This window comes from Taeniopygia guttata, chromosome 5 (genome assembly GCF_048771995.1).
Source record: "Taeniopygia guttata chromosome 5, bTaeGut7.mat, whole genome shotgun sequence".
NCBI lineage: Eukaryota > Metazoa > Chordata > Aves > Passeriformes > Estrildidae > Taeniopygia > Taeniopygia guttata.
In genome coordinates, this window is record NC_133030.1 from 12,030,072 (window position 1) to 12,053,240 (window position 23,169).

At 64.2% G+C, this 23,169-nt stretch overlaps 4 protein-coding genes across 4 annotated transcripts; 2 read left to right on the forward strand and 2 right to left on the reverse strand.

Moving 5' to 3' along the window:
* The first annotated feature begins 328 nt into the window (after positions 1–328).
* On the forward strand, positions 329–4,474 carry LRRC55 (leucine rich repeat containing 55). The gene is made up of 3 exons (XM_072929585.1): positions 329–1,040; positions 1,547–2,310; positions 2,394–4,474. Exons 2-3 carry the CDS (start codon positions 1,701–1,703, stop codon positions 2,627–2,629), a joined length of 846 nt encoding a protein of 281 aa, XP_072785686.1. The 5' UTR covers positions 329–1,040; positions 1,547–1,700; the 3' UTR covers positions 2,630–4,474.
* A 3,134-nt stretch (positions 4,475–7,608) lies between these two features.
* APLNR (apelin receptor) lies at positions 7,609–9,067 on the reverse strand. Its single transcript, XM_030273643.4, has one exon. It carries the CDS (start codon positions 8,970–8,972, stop codon positions 7,857–7,859), a length of 1,116 nt encoding a protein of 371 aa, XP_030129503.1. The 5' UTR covers positions 8,973–9,067; the 3' UTR covers positions 7,609–7,856.
* A 2,529-nt stretch (positions 9,068–11,596) lies between these two features.
* Positions 11,597–15,954, reverse strand: P2RX3 (purinergic receptor P2X 3). Its single transcript, XM_030273644.4, has 12 exons — positions 15,587–15,954; positions 14,579–14,714; positions 14,409–14,480; positions 14,271–14,337; positions 13,878–13,971; positions 13,720–13,797; positions 13,391–13,532; positions 12,730–12,860; positions 12,537–12,630; positions 12,395–12,460; positions 12,137–12,214; positions 11,597–12,030 (listed from the first exon to the last, which is right to left on the reverse strand). The coding sequence occupies exons 1-12, from the start codon at positions 15,724–15,726 to the stop codon at positions 11,917–11,919; spliced, it is 1,212 nt and encodes a 403-aa protein (XP_030129504.3). The 5' UTR covers positions 15,727–15,954; the 3' UTR covers positions 11,597–11,916.
* A 540-nt stretch (positions 15,955–16,494) lies between these two features.
* Positions 16,495–23,056, forward strand: SSRP1 (structure specific recognition protein 1). Its single transcript, XM_030273651.4, has 17 exons — positions 16,495–16,638; positions 17,189–17,346; positions 17,555–17,740; positions 17,917–18,022; positions 18,499–18,689; positions 18,757–18,987; positions 19,076–19,179; positions 19,288–19,416; positions 19,576–19,797; positions 19,881–19,953; positions 20,381–20,519; positions 20,612–20,657; positions 21,150–21,273; positions 21,614–21,784; positions 22,016–22,107; positions 22,221–22,401; positions 22,656–23,056. The coding sequence occupies exons 2-17, from the start codon at positions 17,293–17,295 to the stop codon at positions 22,722–22,724; spliced, it is 2,118 nt and encodes a 705-aa protein (XP_030129511.1). The 5' UTR covers positions 16,495–16,638; positions 17,189–17,292; the 3' UTR covers positions 22,725–23,056.
* The last annotated feature ends 113 nt before the right edge of the window (positions 23,057–23,169 follow it).

Here is a 23,169-nt window from a genome sequence, read left to right on the forward strand (position 1 = left end):
AGGCCCCCCAGCACTGGCATCGGGCTGCCACTGCCAGCTGGAAAAAGGAGCAGCTCCGTGAAATCAGCAGGAGAGAATTAAGCAGGGATCCCCTAGACGTGGGCGGGCTGGATGTGGAAGTGCCTCCTTCCTAGAAATGCTGGAGCCATGGTGCTGCAGCATTCCCAGAGCAAACCGTAGGTATCCCTGTGACCCTAAAGGGCAGTTCTCAGGTGGGAGAGGCCAGGTGGCTGACCCCACTGTGTCCCTCCAAACGGAGAAGGGAAAGGGAATGTTTCAGCTTGCGTGAAGCAAAATAATCCATGTCAACCTGAGGCATTTTCCAGGTCTGTGAGCACAGCAGGAGCATAGGAGGGTGACAGCGCCCCTTGAATCCCAGCAGTCCCTTTGGATCCTAGAGCTCCCCTTGGATCCCGGCTGCCTTGTTTCTCCCCTCTGCCACCACGTCATCTGTTTCTGTTTTCAGTGCCTGGGAACCCCTGATTCACCCCATCCCACGAGGCTGATTCCCGGGGCTTGGAGAGGTGGGAGGGCTGGGGATCGGGGCAGGGGAGCAGGATGGAGCCCTCTTCCTGCTCCATCCTGCCGGGTGCCCGGGCCGTGCGGGTCCCTTGGCCTGGGCAGGGGGTCCCTGAGGCGGGGGCACCTCCGCCCGCCGCTGTCTCCCCGGCTCGGCGGCTCCGCATCCCGCTCTCCTGTTGCTCAGAGATGTGGAGGCAGTTGCTAAGAGACACCGACACGTCAGTATCTGGCCCTAAGGAAAAAAAGAGGAAAAAAAAAAAAAAAAAAGAGACAGAGAAAGAGAGAGACAAGGGAGGACGAGGAGGAGGAGGGGAGGAAGGAGGTGGGGAAAGACCTGCTCCCATCGCCGGGCTCGCAGCAGCCTTGGCCGCCGCTGCCGAAGCCCAGCTCCCGACTTGGCGGCCTCTGGGGTGTGGCCGGCCACCGGGGACCCTCACATCACCGCTGGAGCTCCCCACATCGCCACTCAGGACCCCCACATCACCACAGGGAGCCAGGCCCTGCTCCTTCCCTGGCCAGTGAGTAACCCAGGGCAGCCCGGCCTCACCGGAGGGGTTGGGGCGCTTGGGGATGGGGAGCGACCGGGTAAGGTGGGCCGGTGGGAGGGGATGGAGCTGGGGGGTGCGGGCAAGGGAGGATGGAGCAGACATGGTCAGGTGGTGGGGGGCGAGGGCAGGCCTGGAGGGATCCTGGTGGGTGCTGGGAATGGGGATCTTCCCCCGGGAGAGAGGCGGGGAGGGTGTCCCTGGCACCGGGCTCAGCTCGTGGTGTGGGGGCTGGCGGGGGGCCGTGGAGCAGCACCTCTGCTCTGCCCACCGCCGGCCGAGATGGGCTGGCCAAGGTCAGCAGGACTGGGGGGCCCTTTTCCGTCGGGAATCCCGGGGGGATGCTTGGAGGAGTGACCCTGCCCGGGGGGCACGGGGAGGGCGCGGGTGCCCCAGAGGCCGCCCCGGGCCGCGACAGCCGCGGTCCCCCCGCGGGGCGTGCGGCCGGCACGGCTTCCCCCCTCTCCGCTCGCTCGCAGGCAGCTGGTGACGGCCCGACGCCGGCCCCGCCGGTGCCCCCGGAGGGGTTGGCATGCCGCCGGGATGCCGGGAACGACGCTGTGACCGCCGGCAGCCCTCGGCGTGAGCGGGCGGGCGGGATGGCCGGCGGCGCCCCGTGAGGGCCACGAGGCCATGCTGCTGGGCCCCTGGCTGCTGGCGGCGGCGGCGGCGGTGGCGGCGGCGGGCGCGGGCTGCCCGGTGCTGTGCAGCTGCCGCGGGCAGGCGGTGGACTGCAGCGGGCAGCGGCTTTTCTCCGTGCCCCCCGAGCTGCCGCTGGACACGGGCAACCTGAGCCTGGCCCATAACCGCATCGCCAGCATCCCGCCGGGCTACCTGGGCTGCTACGGGCAGCTGCGCGCCCTGGACCTGCGCAACAACTCGCTGGCGGCGCTGCCGGCCGGGCTGTTCCGCGGCGCCCGGCGCCTGGCGCACCTGGACCTGAGCTACAACAACTTCAGCCTGGTGCCCGCCGACATGTTCCGCGAGGCCAGCGCGCTGCTGCGCCTCGACCTCAGCCACAACCCGGGGCTGCGCCGCGTCCACCCCCAGGCCTTCCGCGGCCTGGCCCAGCTGCGCGAGCTGGACCTCAGCTACGGCGGCCTGGCCGCCCTCAGCCTCGATGCCCTGGAGGGGCTGCCCGGCCTCGTGGGGCTGCGCCTGGGGGGCAACCCCTGGCTGTGCGGCTGCGCCATGGAGCCGCTCCTCAAGTGGCTGCGGGGGCGCATCCAGCGCTGCTCCTCGGGTAGGTGCCGCCGGGACCCCCGCACCCCATCCCTCACGGGGGCCGGCCGGCAGCTGGGCTGACGCTGTCCCTCTGTCCCGCAGATTCGCAGCAGGCCGAGTGCTGGGCTCCCCCCGAGGTGGCGGGGGCCCCGCTGCTGTCGCTGACGGAGGAGAGCTTCCAGGCCTGCCACCTCACGCTGACCCTCGACGACTATCTCTTCATCGCCTTCGTCGGCTTCGTTGTCTCCATCGCCTCGGTGGCCACCAACTTCCTGCTGGGCATCACGGCCAACTGCTGCCACCGCTGGAGCAAGGCCAGTGAGGATGAGGATGTTTAGGGACCGCCGCTGCCACCGCCGCCAATAGACCCCCGCCCCGGCCACCCCCCGGCCCGGCCGCCCCCGCGGGGACACCAGACTGTGCCTTCTCCGCGTCCCCTCCCGCCACCCCCCCGTGCCGGGGTGGCTCTTGAGATGCCGGGGACACCAGGGGACAGCCCTGCTTCCTTTTGCCCCAAACTGGGGAGTTTTTGCACCCCTCCCATCACCGTGAGCTTGGACCCCTTCCTGTGCTGTTCCCACTGCCCAGGACTGGTTGAGGCAGAGATTTGGGAATCCCCTGGGAACCCCTCCACCGCTGCCTGGGAGAGACAGAGGACAAAGTGTGTGTGCCCCACTCTCCTGGGGGCATCGAGGAAATCCCTGCTTTCAGCCCCAAAGCAGCACCGCTGGAGCCCCCCAAATCCTGCACATACTCTCCAGCCTCCCCAAAAATCCAGGGGGGCCGGAAGCGTTGCTGACACTCAGCTTGTCACCACTGTTCCAGGGCATGCCTGCACCTTGCTGGTGACATTGGGATGTGCTGGAACAGCACCAGGACCACTGAGCCTGGCAGTGGGATGGGCTGTGACATCTCCAGGGGATGACATCTCCCAGGGATGGCACCTTCCACGGATTGCATCTCCCAGGGATGACATCTGCCTCCTCTTTGGGACCAAACCAGGCTCCAGCATTGCCCACCCTGGGGGAGGTTTGGGAGGTAGAAGGAGCTCTAAAAAAAGGCAAAAAAAGAAAAAAAAATAGCAAAAAGCAGAAAGCCAATGACCCTCTGTCCAGCTGGGACAGCCATGTCCCCAGTGCCTGTGTCAGCTGTCCCTGGTGTCTGTGTCACCCTGTCACTGTGGGAGCACATCAGGTGGGGAGTGGGGTTGGGGGCTTGGGGCTGGGGTCACCTGAGGACTGCTTTGTCCCTTCCCCTGTCCCCCATGGAGGCTGAGTGCATGGGGAGGGGGGTTTGGTTTAACCCCAGCCCACCCCAAAAGGGCTCCAACTGCACCCCAGCCCCAGCGCTGCCCCCGGGAAAGGGAACTTGACCTCTGCCTTCTCTATTTTGTCTGGGGTTTTATTATTTTCCTTTCAGTGAGTCCAAGAACCCCCCTGCTCCACACCCCTGCACCCCCACAAGTCCTGCAACCCCGGACCAGTCACATGGGCATGGAGCATCCACCTGCATCCCACCAGCTCCTTCCTCTGCCTCACCTCACCCTCTTCTTTTTGTATTTATATTTATGCTTTATTTTCCTTCTGTTTTGTTTCTCCTTGTCTTTTGATTTTGTTGTTTCTCTGTTCCTTTCCTTTCCTTTCCTTTCCTTTCCTTTCCTTTCCTTTCCTTTCCTTTCCTTTCCTTTCCTTTCCTTTCCTTTCCTTTCCTTTCCTTTCCTTTCCTTTCCTTTCCTTTCCTTTCCTTTCCTTTCCTTTCCTTTCCTTTCCTTTCCTTTCCTTTCCTTTCCTTTCCTTTCCTTTCCTTTCCTTTCCTTTCCTTTCCTTTCCTTTCCTTTCCTTTCCTTTCCTTTCCTTTCCTTTCCTTGTCTTCTATATCTTCTTTTCTTTTCTTTTCTTTTCTTTTCTTTTCTTTTCTTTTCTTTTCTTTTCTTTTCTTTTCTTTTCTTTTCTTTTCTTTTCTTTTCTTTTCTTTTCTTTTCTTTTCTTTTCTTTTCTTTTCTTTTCTTTTTTCTCTTTTCTCTTTTCTCTTTTCTCTTTTCCTTTTCTTTTCTTTCCTTTATTTTGCTTTCTTTTTTCTCTCTTCTCCCCCAACCCCGCTCTTTGTACGTTTTGTAACCGCGGGTTTTGTACCACGGGGCACTTTTTCAGCGCCAAACCTCGACAATAAAGAGTGTCAGCGCAGCCGGGGCCGGGACACGCGTGTGGCGGGGGGGACACTGTGCGTGTGTGACGGGGACATGTGTGTGACAGACCCCCGCGTGCGTGCAGCGGGCACAGGCAGCGTCCCACAGCCTGCAGAAGGCATCAGCCCCGCTCTTCCCTCCAGCGCTTCCTGTTATTCCTCCGGCAGCATCTCCCGGCCCCGGCGGGGCCCAGCTGTGGCCGCCGGGTCACCTCCGCGTCCCCCCCTCCCCGGGACCCCCTCCGGGCGGGCGGGGGGACGCGGGCCCCGTCCCGCCCGGCCGGAGCCCAGAGGTCGGGCAGCAGCTGTGCCGCGTCCGGCCACGCCGGCGGCCCCGGGGGAGCGATGGGGGCAGCGGGCGGACAGCGGCTGCAGAGCCCGGCCGGGTGCCCGGGGCACCCCCGAACTCGGGCATTGCCCTGCCATCCTTCTTTCCATGCACCCATGTTTCCCTTCCTCCCAACGCATCCATCCATCTATCCGTCCATCCATCCATCCATCCATCCATCCATCCATCCATCCATCCATCCATCTATCCATCCATCCACCCGTCCATCCACATAATACAATCCCACCTCCCATCCCAACCCCCCTCCCCACCCACCAAAACTGGCCCCCCTTCTTTCCCACCCCTTTTCCTCTCTCTGTCCTCCCCCTCTTCAGTCCTGCAGGGTCACACAGGGCCCACCAGACCTTCGGGGGTCCCCACATATTATGGGGGGAGAGGGGGGGGTTGGACCGGCCCCCTAAAAGGGGTGTTGGGTGGGCCACCCAGAAATGGGCACGGTGGGGGCACACTGAGACAGGGACCCTCCTGAAATGCCACCCCTGGCAGCCGCTGCTCCCACCCTACAGTGACAAAAGTTTCTGAGCCCCGGGTGTGGTGCCAAAGCTTTCCCGCGGCTTTAGCAAATCCGAATTTTCCCGACAAAAACGGGAGCTGCAGCCCCCCTACCCACGCGGTTCCCCCCCCCTCCGTTTGCTTTGGGGCGGGAGGTGTGAAGGAGCCCGAGCTGGGCTGTAAACACGGAGGTCACTTCAAAGGGGACGCCCGGGGACATCCTTAGCACCGCCAGATTATTTCGGCACCCCCGGGCGGGATGCGAGGCGAGGAGGGAGGTCGGGTGGGGGGGTGAACATCCCGTTTGGCAGCTTGGAAAAGCGGCGGGGGTCGGGGGAAGAGCTGCGGGGGGCAACTGGGGCTGTCCCCATCCTTGCCCAAATTCCTATCCCTGGTGCATCCATCCTCCCCGGAGCCCACTTTTACTCCCTGTGCAGAATAATCTGTTTTCCCAGTGCCACATTCCCACAACCACGGTTTGGGGAATCCTGGCCATGCCCCCAGCCCTGCAGCGTGCTCAGGGCATGGTATTTTGGGTATTTGAGGGCCCCCAGGCTCCCTGAGGATCACACCCACCCCCCACCCCCTAGCCATCCCTTCCAAGGATGCTCCCCATCCCCCCCGTGCCTGCTGTCCCCCTCTATCTTCCCTCATCTTCCCCAGGCACTCTCAGGAAGGCAACACCTTCCTTATCTTCTTCCGACGGCCCTGCTGCCCCTCACCCCCAGCTCCGGCCTTGTTATTTTCTGTAGTGTCCCTGCATTTCTCCCCAGAGACTCCTCAAGCAAACATTTCCCTCCTGGAAGGGAAAGGGAAATCTCCAAGACGCGGATAGAAAGTCAGCATCTCCGTCTCCGCTGGCCGGGCGCCTGCGGCTATTTCCGCGCCCGGCGGCTGAGCCGGACGGGGGGGAAGCAGCAAAGCCGACACCCCCACAGTGCTGGGATGTTTGGGGGTGGTGGAGGGATGGAGGGAGAGAGGGAAAGGAGGGTGGTGGTGGGATGGAGGGATGAGCAAAGGGAGGGAGAAAAAGGAAAAGTCATAGAATCATCAAGGTTGGAAGACATCTTTACGATCAAGTCCAACCATCAACACAGCAACACCCCTGTAACCCCCAAAACCATTTACCCATGGATGGATGGATGGATGGAGGAGGGGACTGTTGGACTGATGGATGGACAGCTGGATTGACAGATGGATGAGAGATGTCCAGTGGTCTCTCCAGGCTGAGAGAGCCTGGACAGCACTGGAATGTAAACACACTTTGGGACGCGTCCCTGGATGCAGCATTCCCACTCCTCAAGCTCCCCCAGCCCTTAAACCAAACCAGATCCATCTGGAAACTCCCCATAACCCTCAAGGAGGCTCCCAACCCTCCAGCTGGGGGGTTGTGCAGTCCCCAACCCCGTGGCCATCCCCTCCGTTCCCTCTCTCTGGACAAAGGACCGTCCCCACACGGCGAGACCGCGGGCGGTGCCCCCAAACCCGGCAGGGGCCGGCAGGAAGGCGGAGGCAGCTCCCCCGACGACGGGAAGCATCCCAAGGAACCCAATAATGATCCCGCATCCTTTCCAAGAGAGAACAAAGGCTGAGGAGATAGCATAGTTCATCACCGATAAATGAAGGATGTAAATAGCAAATAGGGGGAAGATTTATTTTGAGCAGAGCCTGAGGAAGCAGCGGGGGCTGGGCTGGGGGGGAAATGGGACAGGAGCCATTTGGTGGCTCATCCAAATCCTGGTTGGGGTGAGCTGGAGTCCTGCCCGGTGCCCAAACCTCCCATCAACGCCCAGGGCGTCCTGTGTCCCTTTTCATACCCTGAGGGTCCCGTGTCCCCGTCTGCACCCGGGGAGTCCCGTGTCCCCATCCCTCACGTTTGGGTGTTTCACAGCCCCGGGTCCCGTTTGCACGCCCAGGTGAGTCACCCGGCCTCAGATAAGGAAAAAAAACCCAAAATGGGATTTGGTGGGACGGTGCTGCTGCCTGATACAATCACACCTGGGGGGCTGAGACAGGCAGGTGCCCACCCCACGGGATCAAACACCCTCATCGCGGTGCTGCAACGCCCCGAAGGGTTGAGACGGAGGTTTTCCTGCATTTCCCGAAGTGTTGTTGAGGAAGAGACCAGGAGAATCCATCCCAGGCAGAGACGCCCCACAGTGCGCACACACCCCCCACACACACTGCACCCTCACTCTAGACACCCTAAAACCCTGCCGTACCCCCACTCCTCCATCCTCCCTTCCACCACATCCCCCCAGCCCCCCGAGGGAACTGCGCACACCCTGCTCCTTTTTTATCCAAAATTCATTTATTTGTCACAAAACACAAAGCCCTGGGGTGCAGGGGGAGCCGCCCCCGCCTGAGGCCCCCAGGGGCTCCTCCCCGGCTGTGACTCAGTTTTCCCTTCCTGCGATTAGGGCTTTTCATCGGGGATCCCCAAAGCAAGCCAGGCTTTGGGGCGAGGCGGAGGTGGGGGGGGGGGGGGGGTCCCCCGAGTAGACCAGCTCGGGGGGCGCCGGGGCCGGTCGGGGAGGGGTTCAGGAGCGGAAGAGCGTCTCCTGGGTGGCGGGGTCCAGCTTGCCCCCCGGGCCGGGGCCCCCCTTGCCACCGGGGGGGTGGCTGTGCCCCGAGGAGTAGCTGGCGGAGCGCTCGGGGCCGGGGCCGGGGGTCCGGCAGCAGAGGAGGGCGGCGCAGGCGTGGCGGAATCGGGGGTCGAAGAAGGCGTAGAGGAAGGGGTTGAGGCAGCTGTTGATGTAGGCGATGCCGGTGCAGTAGGGATGGAGGTTGTTGAGGAAGGTGTGGAGGGCGCAGGACCAGGGCAGCACCTCCAGGTCCATCAGCACGTAGAGGGTCTTGACCAGGTGGAAGGGCAGCCAGCAGCCCCCGAAGGCGGCCACCAGCACCGTGATGATGGTGAGGAGGCGTTTGCGCTTGCGGGGCCCCTCGGCCCGCTCCCGGCGGAAATGAGTGGCCACGGTGCGAGCGATGAAGAAGTAGCAGGTCAGCATCACGGCGAAGGGCACCACGAAGCCCAGGGCGGTGGAGGAGAGCCCCAGCCCCACCTCCCAGGCGCCCTCCGTGCCCTGCGCCGCCAGGTCCCCGTAGTCCATGTAGCAGGTGATCTTGGTGTCCCCGCCGAGGGCGGCCGCCCGCCGCAGCACCAGCGCGGGCAGGGCCAGCAGGGCGGCCAGCAGCCACAGCGCCACGGTGGCCACCAGCCCGCTGACCCGAGAGCGCAGCTTGGCCGTGGCCAGCGGCCGCACGATGGCCAGGTAGCGGTCGAAGCTGAGGCCGGTCAGGCAGAAGACGCTGGCGTACATGTTGACGAACACCAGGTAGCTGCTGACCTTGCAGGCGGCCGTGCCGAAGGGCCAGTGGTAGCCCAGCCAGGCGTAGGCGGCCCAGAGGGGCAGGGTGACCACGAAGGTGAGGTCGGCCACGGCCAGGTTGGCGATGAAGGTGTCGGCCGAGCGCCGGCGGTCGCGGCCGCCCTTGAAGACGGTCCAGAGGACGAGCCCGTTGCCGGCGGTGCCCAGCAGGAAGACCAGCAGGTAGATGGTGGGCAGCAGGGCCAGCGAGGGGCCCCACTCCGCGTACTCGCAGTCCGTATCGTTGTCGAAGCCGTAGGTGTAGGCGTCCGTCGCCTCCTCCATCCCGGCGCTGGGCTCCGCTCCGCTCAGCTCATCCCGGGCTCACCCGCTGCTCCGGCCCCTGAGCGACTCTCACCGCGTTACCTCCCCTTCCTCCTGCTCCCCGCCCTCCTCCTGGAGGGGACGGGCAGGACAGGGCAGGGGGCAGGGCCGGGGGGGAGCCCCCGTGGGAAACTTCACAGCTCCCCCCACCTCCATCTGGCTCCTGCCCGGGGGGTTTTACCGAGCTCTCACCCGCGTGTCAACGCGCCGACCCCCGAGATAACCCCGGCCTCACCACGCCCGGGGGGTTTGGTCGCCCTCCGCGGTGGCGTTCGGTGCTGGGATCCGGCTCTGGGGAGCTCAGGAACGCGGGGGGGGCTTCAGCCAGCGTTTGGGGTTTCACCTCGGGGCGCCGCATTCAGCGCCGGGGTGTCACACATCGGGGTGTCACACATCGGGGTGTCACACATCGGCGTGTCACACATCGGGGCTGCATTTCGCACGGGCAGTGTCACATCGGGCACCTGGCAGCGGGGGGGTCGCAGAGGGGGTCGTTGTCACACTGGGGGGAGTGGCGCTGCGGTGGGGGGGAGGGTGTGCATTTGGCATTTTGCATTTGGCACTTGGGATTCCCCGTTTTGCTCCCAGCTTTGTCTCGCTGCGCACACAGCGGTGGCTCCAGGGGGTCCCCCAGCGCCGGGACCCCACTTTGAGCAAAACGTGCCGAGGAGATTTATACATTTACCAAAGATCCAGGGCGGGGAGGGGGATTCTGGGACCCCCCACGCTGTAAAAAGATCGTTTTAGGGCAGCAGCTGCCGCAGGACCGGCTGCTACCGGAGCTCTCAGCTTCGCGGGTTGCTCATGGAGCCGGACGCGGCAACGCTGAGCCAAGAGAGAACAAATTTTCCCCCACTCCATAAATAAACATTTGTGTGGGGAGGAGGGAAGCCCTCCGAGGTGGTGGGGCCGTGGTCTGGGATTGTCCCACTGGAACGAACTCACACAGTTCCAGCTCTGGGGAAAAGAGCCCAAGGAGCCGAGCGGGACTTTGCAGAGTGAGGTCTGAAGAGCCCCAGATCTCCGGGACACGGAGGGGGGGGCTGGGCTGGGGCTGTAGGGGGGGATTAAGTCGGGGACGGGCTGTGGGAAGGGGCAGGTTTAACACCTGAGTGCAGGGATAGAGACTGGGGGGGACACAGATCCCCCGGGACCCCCCGCCGGCTCAGTGGGGCCCTTCTACCAGCAAAGAGGTGTAAAGGAGGGGTTGTGGGGGGAATTCAGTGGCTGAAATGGCGGGGAGAGCTCACAGGGATCTCCAAAATGAGACAGAATGGCGTAGGGCGGAAAGGGGACGGTAAATGGGGATGCAGGTTAGGGGACCGCGGGGGCGGGACACAGCAACACCAAACCGGACACCCAGAGCTGCAGCGTCAGCCGGGAGAGGAAAGCAGCGCTGAATCAGGCTGGAGATAAGGAGCGATCCCGTATCTCAGTGCCGGGACAGCCGGCATGCGGGGAGAGAGGTATTAAACACAGAAACTGCTCAAACTGCTGGCAGATCTGCGAGGGTGCCCAGCTCCGGGTCAAATCTCAAGCTGGAACGAGGAAGGGCTGGAATCCCGCAGTCCCCAGCGCAGACACAGCTCGAGCCTTTCCGCTAATTAGCGACATTAACGGGGAAACACCAGCGCTGCTAATGAGCCCCCCGGGATGGCAGCGAGGCTCCCCGGGCTGCTCCCGCCCTGGCCGGAGCCCCGTTAATGAGCAGGACAGCTAATGAGCAGTTCTATTAATGACTATTAATAACACTCCCAGCTATCTGTGTCCTAATTGGAGCGCGGCACAAGTATCCATTTCCAGCCGCCGCACACGAATCCGTTTCCAGTCTCTTCCCTTTCCAAAAACTGCGGGTTGAGTGTCCCGGTCACCCCCTCGCTGTCCTGGAAGCTGGGCTGGCTCGCCCTCGGTGCCACCCAGGGGGTCCCATTGGTCTCGGCGCCGGGGAAGGAGCCCCCCAGGCTGGGTGTGTGGTGGCCACGGGTGGTGGGTGGGTGGCCAGGGCTTAGCTGATAAGGAATCCGTGGGGCTGATAAGGAGCTCCGCTATCTGCAGCGGGGGGAGGGCAGGAGCCGCTCTCCTTGCGGAACGGGGGCTGGTCCCTGGGCACCAGCGAGGAGCTCCGGGACCCTCGTTCATCGTTCCCAGGAATGAACCCCAGGACTTGGCACCAGCGGTTCCATTGGGAACAAGCCATGCTCACGGCGTCCCTCCCCACTGGCTATGCAGGGGGATTGGGGTGGGAGCCCCCACGGGGTGGGATGAGGAGCCAGACCTCACCCCCCCCACCCCGAACAGGGAGGGCAGCGCTTGGCCCTGCACGAGAAGGGATCCGGCAGCTTCCCCCGAATCCACAGAGCTGCTCACATCCGACCGAGGAAGTGACACCCCCAGGGCACAGCTCCTGTCCCTCTGTGCCCCCTTCCCCGGGCTGCGCTGCGGGCACAGCGCTCCTCCTGCTGGCTGCTCCCCCCACGGTGTCCTCCGTCCCTCCTGACCCCTCTTCCCTCTGCTCCCGCACCCCAGCCCTGCCCGTCGGGCCCCCAAAACCGCCCCGCGTCCCCCAAGGCTGGACACGGGTGAGTGCTGAGAGCCACGGGTTTATTGGGGAGGTGCAGCCCCCGGCATGGGGTGGCAAGGACTGGGAGGTGGCTGGGGAGGGGCACCCTGGGGTCAAGGAATGGGGCTGGGGCACCTCATATGGACACTGGGGACACTGGGATGTACTGGGACAACCCGGGGTGGGCACTGGGGACAGTCATATGCTGATGGGGCTCATAGGGGGAGCACTGGAGACTGGGTGGGCAGTAGGAGCCCGATGGGGGTCGCAGCAAGCCCCTCACCCGGCCGTGGGCTGCCCCGCAGGGAGGTGGACAGGCAGGGGGCTGCCCCATGGCCCCCGGGGCTAGAGGCCGAGGGAGAAGGTGCCCGAGTCGGTGGATTGCTTGTCCCGAGAGCAGGTCCCCAGCGCCCCAGGGGGACAGGCTGAGGGGGTGGCAGGCGCGCCAGCCTCTGACACCTGTGGGGCAGGGGACGGGCACTGGGTGAGTCACTGCACTCAGGGGGGCCGATCAAGCCCCCCGGAGGTGTCCCCATCCCCAGGGTACCCCAGCCCCATGTCTGACCTCCTCGAACTTGCGGGCCTTGTAGTGCTCAGCGCCCTTGAGGAAGTTGAGCAGGATGATGTCGCACAGCACCGTGCCCTGGGGGCAGCAGTGTTGGGGTGGGGGTCCCCACACTGTGGAGCACTCCCAGGTCCCCACAGAGCCAGGCTGCTGTCACCCTGCAGCTGTGCTCTGTCCCCATGCCCCGTGGCCATGGGATTTCCCCCTTCTGCCCCAGGAAGTGTCACCACTCCGGGGCTGAGAACGTCCACAACTCACCACACCGATGGAGGTGAAAGCAGCCACCGTGTTGATGAGGGTGGGGACGATGCCAAACTTCCCTGCCTGGGGGAGCAGAGACCTTGTTGGCCGGAGTCCCCGACCCCCCTGTGACCCCGCGAGTCCCCGGCCTCACACATACGCTGCCATACACCAGGACATCAAAGCGGATCCCAAAGGCCTTGATGAGGGTGCGGCGCTGGGAGCCGTCGGGCCAGCGGTAATATCTGGCATGCCTGCGGTGACACAGGGTCATGGGGTCATGGGGACATGGGGACATGGGGACAGGAGCCATGCCAGGCAGTGCACACCCCTGTGCCGTGTCCTGACCATACCTGAAGTTGTATCCAGGGGCAGGGGTCCGGGCCAGGCTGTCCAGGCGGGTGAAGGAGTAGCGGGGCAGGCAGCGCTCCCAGGCCCGGTCCAGGTCACACACCCACCCGATCTTGATCCCCAGCACCCCCCCCTGCCCCAGCCCCACATCAGCACCATGGGCCCTGGCCCCATGGCACCAAGTCCCCACAGTTTCACAGTTCTGCATCCCATGGCCCTATGCTCCATGTCCTATAAGCCCACATCCCACAGTCTCATCTCCCCAAGCTCCACATCCCCCTGCACCTCGTGTCTCAAATCTCCATGTCTGTATACCCCATGTCCCAGTGTCACACATCCCAAACCCCATCCATGTCCCTGTGTCAAAGCCCCACATCATCACCAGTGTCCCATGTTCCTTTATCCCTATGTCCTGTTCCCAACATCCCTCATCCCTGCATCCCGTGTCCCCATGTTACGCAAGCCCAGGTCCCCATCTTCCATGTCCCCATCCACCACCCCATATTCCCCCCATCCCAAGCCCCATGTCCCACATCCCATGTGGGATGTGTCCCCAGCTCCCATGTCCCTATGCCCTTACATCCCAGCTGCTTGTACCCCTATGTCCCCACACCCACCCCATTCTCCCCCCATGCCTCCCGTATCCCCTGTGTCCCCGCTCACGGTGGCAGCCAGCGCAGGGAAGTCCTGCCCAGCCAGACGTGCCACGTCCCCCAGGCGCAGGATGGGGCACAGGGGCTGCAGCTGTGGGTGGAAGCGACACCGGCCCAGCTCCACCCCACTGCCAGGGGGTGGCATGTTGGTCCTGGGGACACAGGGGGGACACAGGGGACACACAGGGATGTGCCATCAGGCAGCAGTCTGGGGTTCGTGGACTCACATCCCAATGTCTCCCCACCATCTTGTGCCTGTGTCCTCGTGTCCCCTGTCCCCATGTCCCTGTGTTACCCCAACCCCTGTCCTCATGTCCCCCCGTGTCTTGTGGCACTCACTTCTCAAAGCCAAAGAGCGGGAAGCGGATGCTGTTCTTGATGAGGAGGGTGAAGTTCTCAGCTTCCAGCATGACGGGGCTAGAGGAAGGGGGGTGACACTGAGGACAGGCAGGGGGCATGTCCCCTGCTCCTCCCCGTGTCCCCCCGGCCCCACTTACACGTCAACGGTGTCCACCTCGGGTGGGCACCAGCCCTGGATCTCGCAGGTGCGCAGGGTCGTGTTGTAGGGGACGCAGCGCCCTGTCAGCACCCCTGGGACCCCCGGACCGCTGTCAGCACCTCTGCCAGCACCCCCGAGACCCCAGACCCCCGTCAGCACCCCTGGGACCCCCGGACCGCTGTCAGCACCTCTGCCAGCACCCCCGAGACCCCAGACCCCTGTCAGCACCCCTGGGGTCACCGGACCCCCATTGGCACTCCTGGGACCCTGAATCCCCGCCTCCCCGGGCCCCCCTCAGCCCCCTGAGCCCACCGAGGGTCCCTCACTCCTGGAGGTGGCTCCCCCCGGTCCCTCGGCCCCCTCAGCCCCCGTTCCCACCGGGGTCCCTCACCGTTGCTCGTGGCCGGGCTCAGCTCCCGGCAGTCCCGGTCCGCCGAGCAGTGGAACGCGGCTTCGCTCTGCGGGGCGGGGGTCAGCGGACGGGGGGCTCATCGAGGGGTCCCCCCGAGCGCCCCCTGCCCCTCCGCACCTCCGGGCACACGCCCTGCGCCTGCTCCTCGGTCCGGATCTGCTTGGTGACCACCACGAACACCGAGGTGCCCTGCGGGACGTCGCTGTCACACGACCCGCCCGGGGCTGGGGAACTGAGGCGGGGGTGGCCCCGCGCCCCTCAGCGACCCCTTCGGTCCCCGTCCTCACCTGGGGGGGTGTGACGTAGTCGGCCGTGTCCATCACCTGCCCCGCGTAGCGCCCCACGCCCTTCACCTTGGTGACCACGGAGGACTCGATGGCGGTGTCCCGCACCTGGTACGCTTTCTCATGGAGGAACACCCAGCTGGGACAGCACCGCGGGTGACGCTGGGGACAGCCATTCCCGGACACCACCGGCACCCCCCGGGCCCCGCCTGCCTCCCCCGGCACCACCCGGACCTGCCCGTGACCCCCGGCCCCCGGAGCTGTCAGTGCCGGTGGCTGCCGATCCCCGACAGCCTCTTGTCGTCCCCTCGCCAGTGACTGCTGTCACCCCCCGGGAGCATCCAGGGACAGGGACCCCAACGCGGGTCATCCCCTGGGGCCGAGCGGCTTCTCTGCCGCTCGGTGTCACCCACACTGTCCCTTTCCTGTCATCACCCGAGATGCTCTCCTGGCTGTCCCCCTTGTGTCACCCGTAACGACACCTTGCTGTCCCCATCATGTCACCTGCGCTGCCACCCTCCCGTCACCCGCACCGGCACGCTCTCTGGCTGTCTCCCTTGTGTCACCCGCACCGCCACCCTCCCGTCACCCGCACCGGCACGCTCTCTGGCTGTCCCCCTTGTGTCACCCGCACCGATATCCTCTGTCCCGCCTTGTCAACCGGTACACTCCCCTGGCTGTCCCCACCGTGTCATCCGCTCCGGCACCCCTGAATTCCCGGCACTGACACGTTGTCACCCGCTCTCCCGTCCCTCCTCTGCTCCATCACCCCCTGACCACCCCGTCACCCCGCGCCGCCCGCCGGTGTCCCCTCGCTGTGACCCCGCTGCCGCACGCCGCCATCCCCCATCACCCTTGTCACCCCCGGTGTCACCTGCAGCAGCAAGTGGCAGTCACGGCGCTGCCGCGGTGCCGGGAAGGGGACTCGGGGATGTGTCCCGGGGAACGTCCCGGGGCGGGGTGTCCCAGGGGTGCCCGGCGGTTGTCCCGGCGGCTGCCAGGGGGGCTCACCCGACGAAGTAGGCGAGGATGAGGAGCTGGACGCCGCGGTTGACGACGCCCACCACCCAGCTCTTCACCACCACCGACTTGGTGGTCTCGTAGGAGAAGAAGTCGCTCACCCAGCGGGTGCGGAAGCGCGGGAGGGACATGGGCAGCGCGGGGGGCGGCCGGAGACGGGATCCGGGCAGGGCAAGGCAGGGCAAGGCAGGCAGGGCTGCGGGATCCCAGTGGGATGCGGGAAGGGCAGGGCAGGAGTGCGGGCAGGGAGCGGGGATGCGGGCAGGGCAGGGCACGCTCGGGTGCGGGCAGGGGTACCGGCAGGGGCACGGGCAGGGTGCGGGTACCGGCAGGGTGTGGGCAGCACCCGCAGGGGTGCGGGCAGCGAGGGCGGTGCGGGCGGGCGGAGGCGGGGGCAGGGCGGGGGCCGGGGGCGGGGGCACGGCCCGGGGGGACGGGAGGGGTCGCCCCCCCGTTCCTGGGGGGATGGAGGGGTGCAGGCGGGGACCTTCCCCGGCGTGCCTGTGGTGGGGAGCGTCAAAGGCGGGGCACATTCCGGCAGCGGGGAGACCCACATTGGGGTGCACGTGGGGGGTGCGCCCCAGACTGGGGATGCCTGGTTTGGGGGGACACCCCTGCAGAGGAGCAGGAGGGGGGCGGCCCGTGCGCGCGGTTCCGGGGGTGCCCCGCTCTGGGCCGCCCCATTGTCCGGTTCCGACACTTTGGGGCGCCCTGGCTTTGGAGGGGGGGTTGTCCCCACATGAGGTGACGTCACGGGGCTCGCCCCGTGCTGGCCAATGGGGTTTCTCCCCACTTCTAGTCCTAGGCGGGGCGGAGCGGCGGGGGGCGGGGTCTCGGGCGCTCTGACCACGCCCCCTCGGTGGGCGGGGCCGCCCGCGGTGCGGCGGAGAGCGCTGCACGGGTCCGCCCCGTCGCCAGGGGGCGCCAGCGCGGCCCGGCGCCATGGCGGAAGTCCGCGCGACTTCCGGCGTTGGCGGCCCCGCGCGGTTCGCGCTGCGCAGGCGGGAAAAGCGGCGGCGGCGGCGGCGGCGCGGGGGGGCCGGGTGGGTGTACCGGGGCTCGGGGCTGGCTGGATCCCGCGGGGAGGCCGGGTGGGTGTACCGGGGCTCGGGGCTGGCTGGATCCCGCGGGGAGGCCGGGTGGGTGTACCGGGGCTCGGGGCTGGCTGGATCCTGCGGGGGGCCGGGTGGGTGTACCGGGGCTCGGGGCTGGCTGGATCCCGCGGCGGGCACCCGGAGTCAGGGTAGGCCGGCTGGGATGGGGGAGCGGCCTGGGATGGAAGTGGGCTGGGGGTGGGTGGGCAGGCCCGGAGGACGCCTGGGAGCCCCGGCTCGGAAGGAGTTTGGGGGTGCGGGGGTGGTTTGGGGTGGCCTCATCGTGGGGGGAAGGGCAGGGGTGATGACACGGCGGTGGCCGAGGGTTGCAGGAAGGGGCGGCCCTGGGACCGGGGCACAGCCAGGTATCGCTCCCGTCAGTGAGTCAGGTGCCACCGCTGGGGCGGGAGCAGCCTGGGGCGGTGAGGTCCGGTTTTGGGGGCGCTGGGGAGGGCCGGGAGCCTGTTGCCAGCCCGGCTCACCCGCTGTCCTCCCGCAGCTGCCGTGACTGACTCCTCTGCCGCTGCCCCGGGCATGCCGGGCTAGGGGGGCTGCTGAACCCCCCGAGCTCGTCCCTGTCCCCTCCCACACCCCGCAGCCGCCATGGCCGATACGCTGGAGTTCAACGAGATCTACCAGGAGGTGAAGGGCTCCATGGTAAGCGAGAGAACATGGGGGTGGCCCCACGGGCACTTCCAGCGTAGGGTGTGGATGGGGGAAGCGAATGTTCTGTGATGAGGAGGGTGTGGAAGATGAAACTGTGTCTGGTTGGTGGTGTGGGTGCCTGGAGGGCTGCACCCAACGGGGCCATGGTTCCTCTATGCTTCCATGGGACTGAGTCCCCTCATGCCCAGCTTTCCCACAGAATGATGGGCGGCTGCGGCTGAGCCGGCAGGGCGTCATCTTCAAGAACAGCAAGACAGGGAAGGTGGACAACATCCAGGCCTCAGAGCTGGCTGAGGGCGTGTGGCGGCGCGTGGCGCTGGGCCACGGCCTCAAGCTGCTCACCAAGAACGGCCACGTCTACAAGTATGACGGGTTCCGGGAGTCGGTGAGTCCCTGTTCCCTGCTCCCGCTGCCTTGGCCCTGTCCCAGATCCAGTTGTGCTCCCTGCCAGCCCCAGAACAGCTCTGCCCTCTGCATCCCCATGGCCAGGGGCTCTGTGTCATCTGGGGCTCTGGGCACTGCTGGTTCCTGACAGTGTTGCCTCCCTCTTGCCCAACCCAGGAATTTGACAAGCTGTCAGATTTCTTCAAGGCCCACTATTGCCTGGAGCTCGCAGAGAAGGATCTGTGTGTGAAGGGCTGGAACTGGGGCACAGTGAGGTTTGGAGGTGAGTTCCAGTGGCAGCCCAAGGGCATGGGGTGGGATGTTCCTACCAGTGTGTGGCTGTTCTGCTGCCACATCCATTTGCTTAGGAGCAGCTGCTTTATAGGGATGTCCTCAGGGACAGTGAGGACATTTGCCATCTCAGGAGAACAGGAGATCCCTGAATCCCAGGGAGCCGTGCTTGGTGTGGGATCTGCACATGTGTGCCATTCACCAGGGAGCCAGGGGAGCTGGTGGATGTGCCTCCAGCTCAGGGACCGGGACAGATGGGGTCAGACAGTTCCTTTTTGTGTGTTTCTGATCAGTGCCAATTTCCAGGGATGTGGCCGGAAGGGAGAGAGCCTGGAGCTTTTGGAGGGTGGGAATGCAGTGATGAGAACAGAGGCACTGCTGGATTTTGGGAGAGGAGCGAGACCATGGCTGGAGATGGGATTTGTTTGGCACAGCTCTGAGCTGGCTGTGATATCCCTGTCCCCACAGGGCAGCTGCTGTCCTTCGACATCGGGGAGCAGCCGGTGTTCGAGATCCCGCTCAGCAACGTGTCCCAGTGCACCACAGGCAAGAACGAGGTGACGCTGGAGTTCCACCAGAACGATGACGCCGAGGTCTCGCTCATGGAGGTCCGGTTCTACGTGCCCCCCACCCAGGAGGACGGCGTGGACCCTGTGGAGGTACGTGGGGCCGGCAGGAGGGTGGGGGCTGGCAGTGAGGGACCCTATTTGACTGCTTCCCTGGCAGGCCTTCGCCCAGAACGTGCTGTCCAAGGCGGACGTGATCCAGGCCACCGGAGACGCCATCTGCATCTTCCGGGAGCTGCAGTGCCTGACGCCGCGCGGGCGCTACGACATCCGCATCTACCCCACCTTCCTGCACCTGCACGGCAAGACCTTCGACTACAAGATCCCCTACACCACTGTGCTGCGCCTCTTCCTGCTCCCGCACAAGGACCAGCGCCAGATGTTCTTCGTGGTGAGTGGGAATGGCTCAGCCCTCCTCCAGAAGGGCACTGGGGGTGGTTTGGGGGGTTTCGTGTCTTCACCTCCTCTTCTCTTTCCAGATCAGCCTGGACCCTCCAATAAAGCAAGGCCAGACTCGCTACCACTTCCTGATCCTGCTCTTCTCCAAGGATGAGGACATCTCCCTGACCCTCAACATGAATGAGTGAGCTGCCCAATGCCACGCTGCTTCCCAGACCCCTCGCTGGATCCTGAGGGAGCTACTTACACCCCAGACCCTGTTCTCACCTCTGCCCTCCTTCCCGCCACACAGGGAGGAGGTGGAGAAGCGCTTTGAGGGGCGGCTCACCAAGAACATGTCAGGGTCCCTCTACGAGATGGTCAGCCGGGTGATGAAGGCGCTGGTGAACCGCAAGATCACCGTGCCCGGAAACTTCCAGGGGTGAGCAGCTGCAGGGCCAGTCCCTCTCTTTGCACCTCATCCCCATGGCCACAGGGAAGGGGCTCTCTGTGTGATTCGTGCTGGGAAGCAGGGCCTGTTTGCCAGGGGTGGGCACGGGGAGGATGTTTGTCCCCATGGATAGCAGTGTTTGTCCTGCAGACACTCTGGAGCCCAGTGCATCACCTGCTCCTACAAGGCCAGCTCAGGGCTGTTGTACCCGCTGGAGAGGGGCTTCATCTACGTGCACAAGCCCCCCGTGCACATCCGCTTCGACGAGATCTCCTTCGTCAACTTCGCCCGCGGCACCACCACCACCCGCTCCTTCGACTTTGAGATCGAGACCAAGCAGGGCACCCAGTACACCTTCAGCAGCATCGAGAGGTGGGTGTGGGCTGTGGGGCCAGCCTGGCTGTGCCCACTGGGGCTCCCCAGCACCCCCAGCCCCACCGTGCCCTCTCCCACAGGGAGGAGTACGGGAAGCTCTTCGACTTCGTCAATGCCAAGAAGCTGAACATCAAGAACCGGGGCCTGAAGGAGGTATCAGCCAGGCAGGGCCGGGCTCGCACCCACTGGCGCCAGCGCTGCCTTCTCCCAGAATCCGGCTGCTTTTCCCTCCTTTTTTCACCTCTCTTTTCTCTCCTTGCCCTTGTAGAGGAAAAAGGTCCGTGCGATATCCCTTCCTCTTTCTCCTCCTCCTCCTCCTGGTGCAGGTTTCCTGTGCATGGCCGTGGTGGTCTCTGACTAACCCAGTAACCCCAGTGTGGTGTGCGAGGGCCCCTCTAACCCCCATAACTGCTCTGCCCCTCTTTCTGGGTGCTCTGCCCCTCTTTCTGGGGCCCTGAGGGGGGAAGGAGGGGACATGGCCGTTCTGTCCCCTGGCCTGTGCATGCCCAGGGCTGTGCTCACCCAGGGCTGTGTTCCAGAGTGGAACACAGGGAGCAGCTCTCATCCTGCCTCTCCACAGGGAATGAAGCAGAGCTACGATGAATATGCTGACTCTGACGAGGACCAGCACGATGCCTACTTGGAGAGGATGAAAGAGGAGGGCAAGATCCGGGAGGAGAATGCCAATGACAGCAGTGATGGCTCTGGGGAGGAGACAGGTGAGCGCTGGGGCTGTGAGGGAGTGCCGTGGTGCTCCAGCTCCTGCTCCCCATGATGATCTATATCACTGAGCCCTCACTTTCTCCTCCAGACTCGTCCTTCAACCCTGGAGAAGAGGATGATGACGTGGCTGAAGAGTGAGTAGAGACCAGGCAGGGCTCTATCAAAAAGCCCTATAGGAAGGTGCTGTTCTAGGGCTGTGTGAGCATTGAGAGATGCTCACAGCATGACTGGGATCACCTGGATTTGGGAATGTACAGCCCTGGGTTTGGGAATGCTGGGCAGCTGGGGCAGTTTTGGGCTTGCTTCATTGTAATGGCGTTAGGCAGTATGAGAAAGTTCTGGAAGGGCTCCAGGGTAGGCCTTGGCTGCACTTTTCAGGAAAGAGCAGCTGGGAGGAGGGTTAAAGCCCCAGGCTGGGGTGAGGATGGGTGGGAGTCATAGGGGAGCTTGAAGCTGAGCCCTGGCACCATGAGAGCTCCAAATGTCCAGGAAGCAGAATAAAACAAGCCATGTCCATGGAAGGCTGCTTCCCTGAGGGCTGTTAACGGGAGCAGAGCAGCTCCAGCCCGGGAAGGCTCAGGACTGTGGTGTCTGGGGGCAGCTCTGAGGCTGGTGGCCCTGTGCAGGTTCGACAGCAACGCCTCGGCCAGTTCCTCCAGCGGTGACGGCGACAGCGACCGTGACGACAAGAAACCGGCCAAGAAGGCCAAGATTGTCAAGGACCGCAAGCCCCGCAAGAAGCAGCCGGAGGTGAGGGGCTGCTGTGGGAGCAGGACCAGCTCCTGGAGCGGGGTCAGGCAGGTCACAGCCCCGCCTGAGCTGCACTCACCCGTGCCCTGGTCAGAGCTGTTATCTGGCCTGGTGTCGCTGCCTCCAGATGGGTCCAGGCTGAGCCTCTCCCATGGGCACGTTGTTCCCGTGCCCAGCCTATCCTGGTTGTTGTCAGGCAGTTCTCCAGCAGCCTGTCCCTTCAGCCCTTCTCCCAGGGCTGCAGCTGGATTGCTGGGGGGTGCAGAGGCAAGCAGAGCCCTGTCCTGAGGTGTTGGGTGAGGGGTGCATTGGGTTTCCACGCATGTTCTCCACCTCCCAGAGCAAGAAGGGGAAGGATCCCAACGCTCCCAAGCGGCCAATGTCGGCCTACATGCTCTGGCTGAATGCCAACCGGGAGAAGATCAAGTCGGACCACCCTGGCATCAGCATCACCGATCTGTCCAAGAAGGCTGGGGAGCTCTGGAAGGCCATGTCCAAGGAGAAGAAGGAGGTGAGGGATGGGGAGCCCAGGAGAGAGCTGGGCCTGGTACAGGAGGGGAGGCTGGCTATGGAAGACCCTTCCTTGCTCTTGTGAGCCTGGAGTTGCACAGATGGGGAGTTGGGAAAGGGTGGGGACATCCTCAGGCTGGTGAGCTGGGTGATCAGAAGTGGGAGGAGGGTGGGGTGCTGGAGGATGGTGGAGGAGGAGGGGGGCCTCGCTGAGCCCATGCTCTGGCTGCAGGAGTGGGATCGGAAGGCAGAAGATGCCAGGCGGGACTACGAGAAGGCCATGAAGGAATACAGTGTGGGCAGCAAGGCTGACAGCCACAGGGGGTGAGTGTGCTGGCAAGGGGGCTGGCGGGGCTTTGCCCCCCAAAATCGAGCTGTTCCCGGGACCAGCTGGGTAATGTGGCTTCTCTGCCCTCTGCTCACCCAACCCCGTGCAGGGAGAAGTCGAAGAAGAAGAAGAAGAAGCAGGAGAAGCAGGTGAAGGGGAAGGGGGACAAGAAAGGTGCCACCTCCAAGTCCTCATCCTCCAAGTCCCCGGCTAAGGGCATGAGTGACAGCTTCAAGAGCAAGGAATTCGTATCCAGTGATGAGAGCTCCTCTGCAGAGAGCAAGAAGGAGGTGAGGGTCACAACTGGGGGAGGTCCTGGTTCCTCTTCCCTGGGGAACAACTCTGGGAGGGTCCCAGCCCCTCTTCCTTGGGGAACATCCTGGTGGTTTCTGCTGGAGAGGCTGGGTCCTTCTGGTACTTCATTTCCTTGGGGACATCCCTCGGTGTGTCCCCAAGTCACCACCATCACCCTGTCCCCGCTGTAGCGGGGGATACTGCCCTGCCTTCATTGTCCCCTGCTGACCTGTTTGTCCCCCACCTGCAGGACTCAGAGGATGAGGGAGCTGCCAGCCCAGCCCCCAGCTCAGAGGACTCTGCCTCCGGCTCGGATTAGCGCCATCCCAGCTGGCTTCAGGCTGGATCCCAGGTCGGGAGAGGAATGGGCGGGCCAGCCCCACGGCAGGGACCGGGGTCCCAGGCTCTGGATGACTCCCACCCGGGAGCACGGCCAGGTTCCCCTGTCCCCCCATGCACCCCGTGGTGGCGGGAGGTGCCAGAGGCTCCTCAGTCCCTCACATTTGTATCCCATCAATTTATTTTTTCTAAACACTTGGGTTTCTCTCCTTTTCTTTCCTTCCCTCGTTGGTTTTTTTTTTTTTGGTGTTGTTTTTTTGTATTTTGGGTCCGTTCACATGGCAACTTGGGTTGAATAAAAAAAAAAACCCACTGATGGTGTTTGTGTGGGTGTGGGGCTGGCTCCCCCATCCCTCCTTCCTTCCTGCAGCCATCCGGGAGCTCATTCCCCTCCTTGAACAGCTTCCAGGGCTGACTTCACTCTC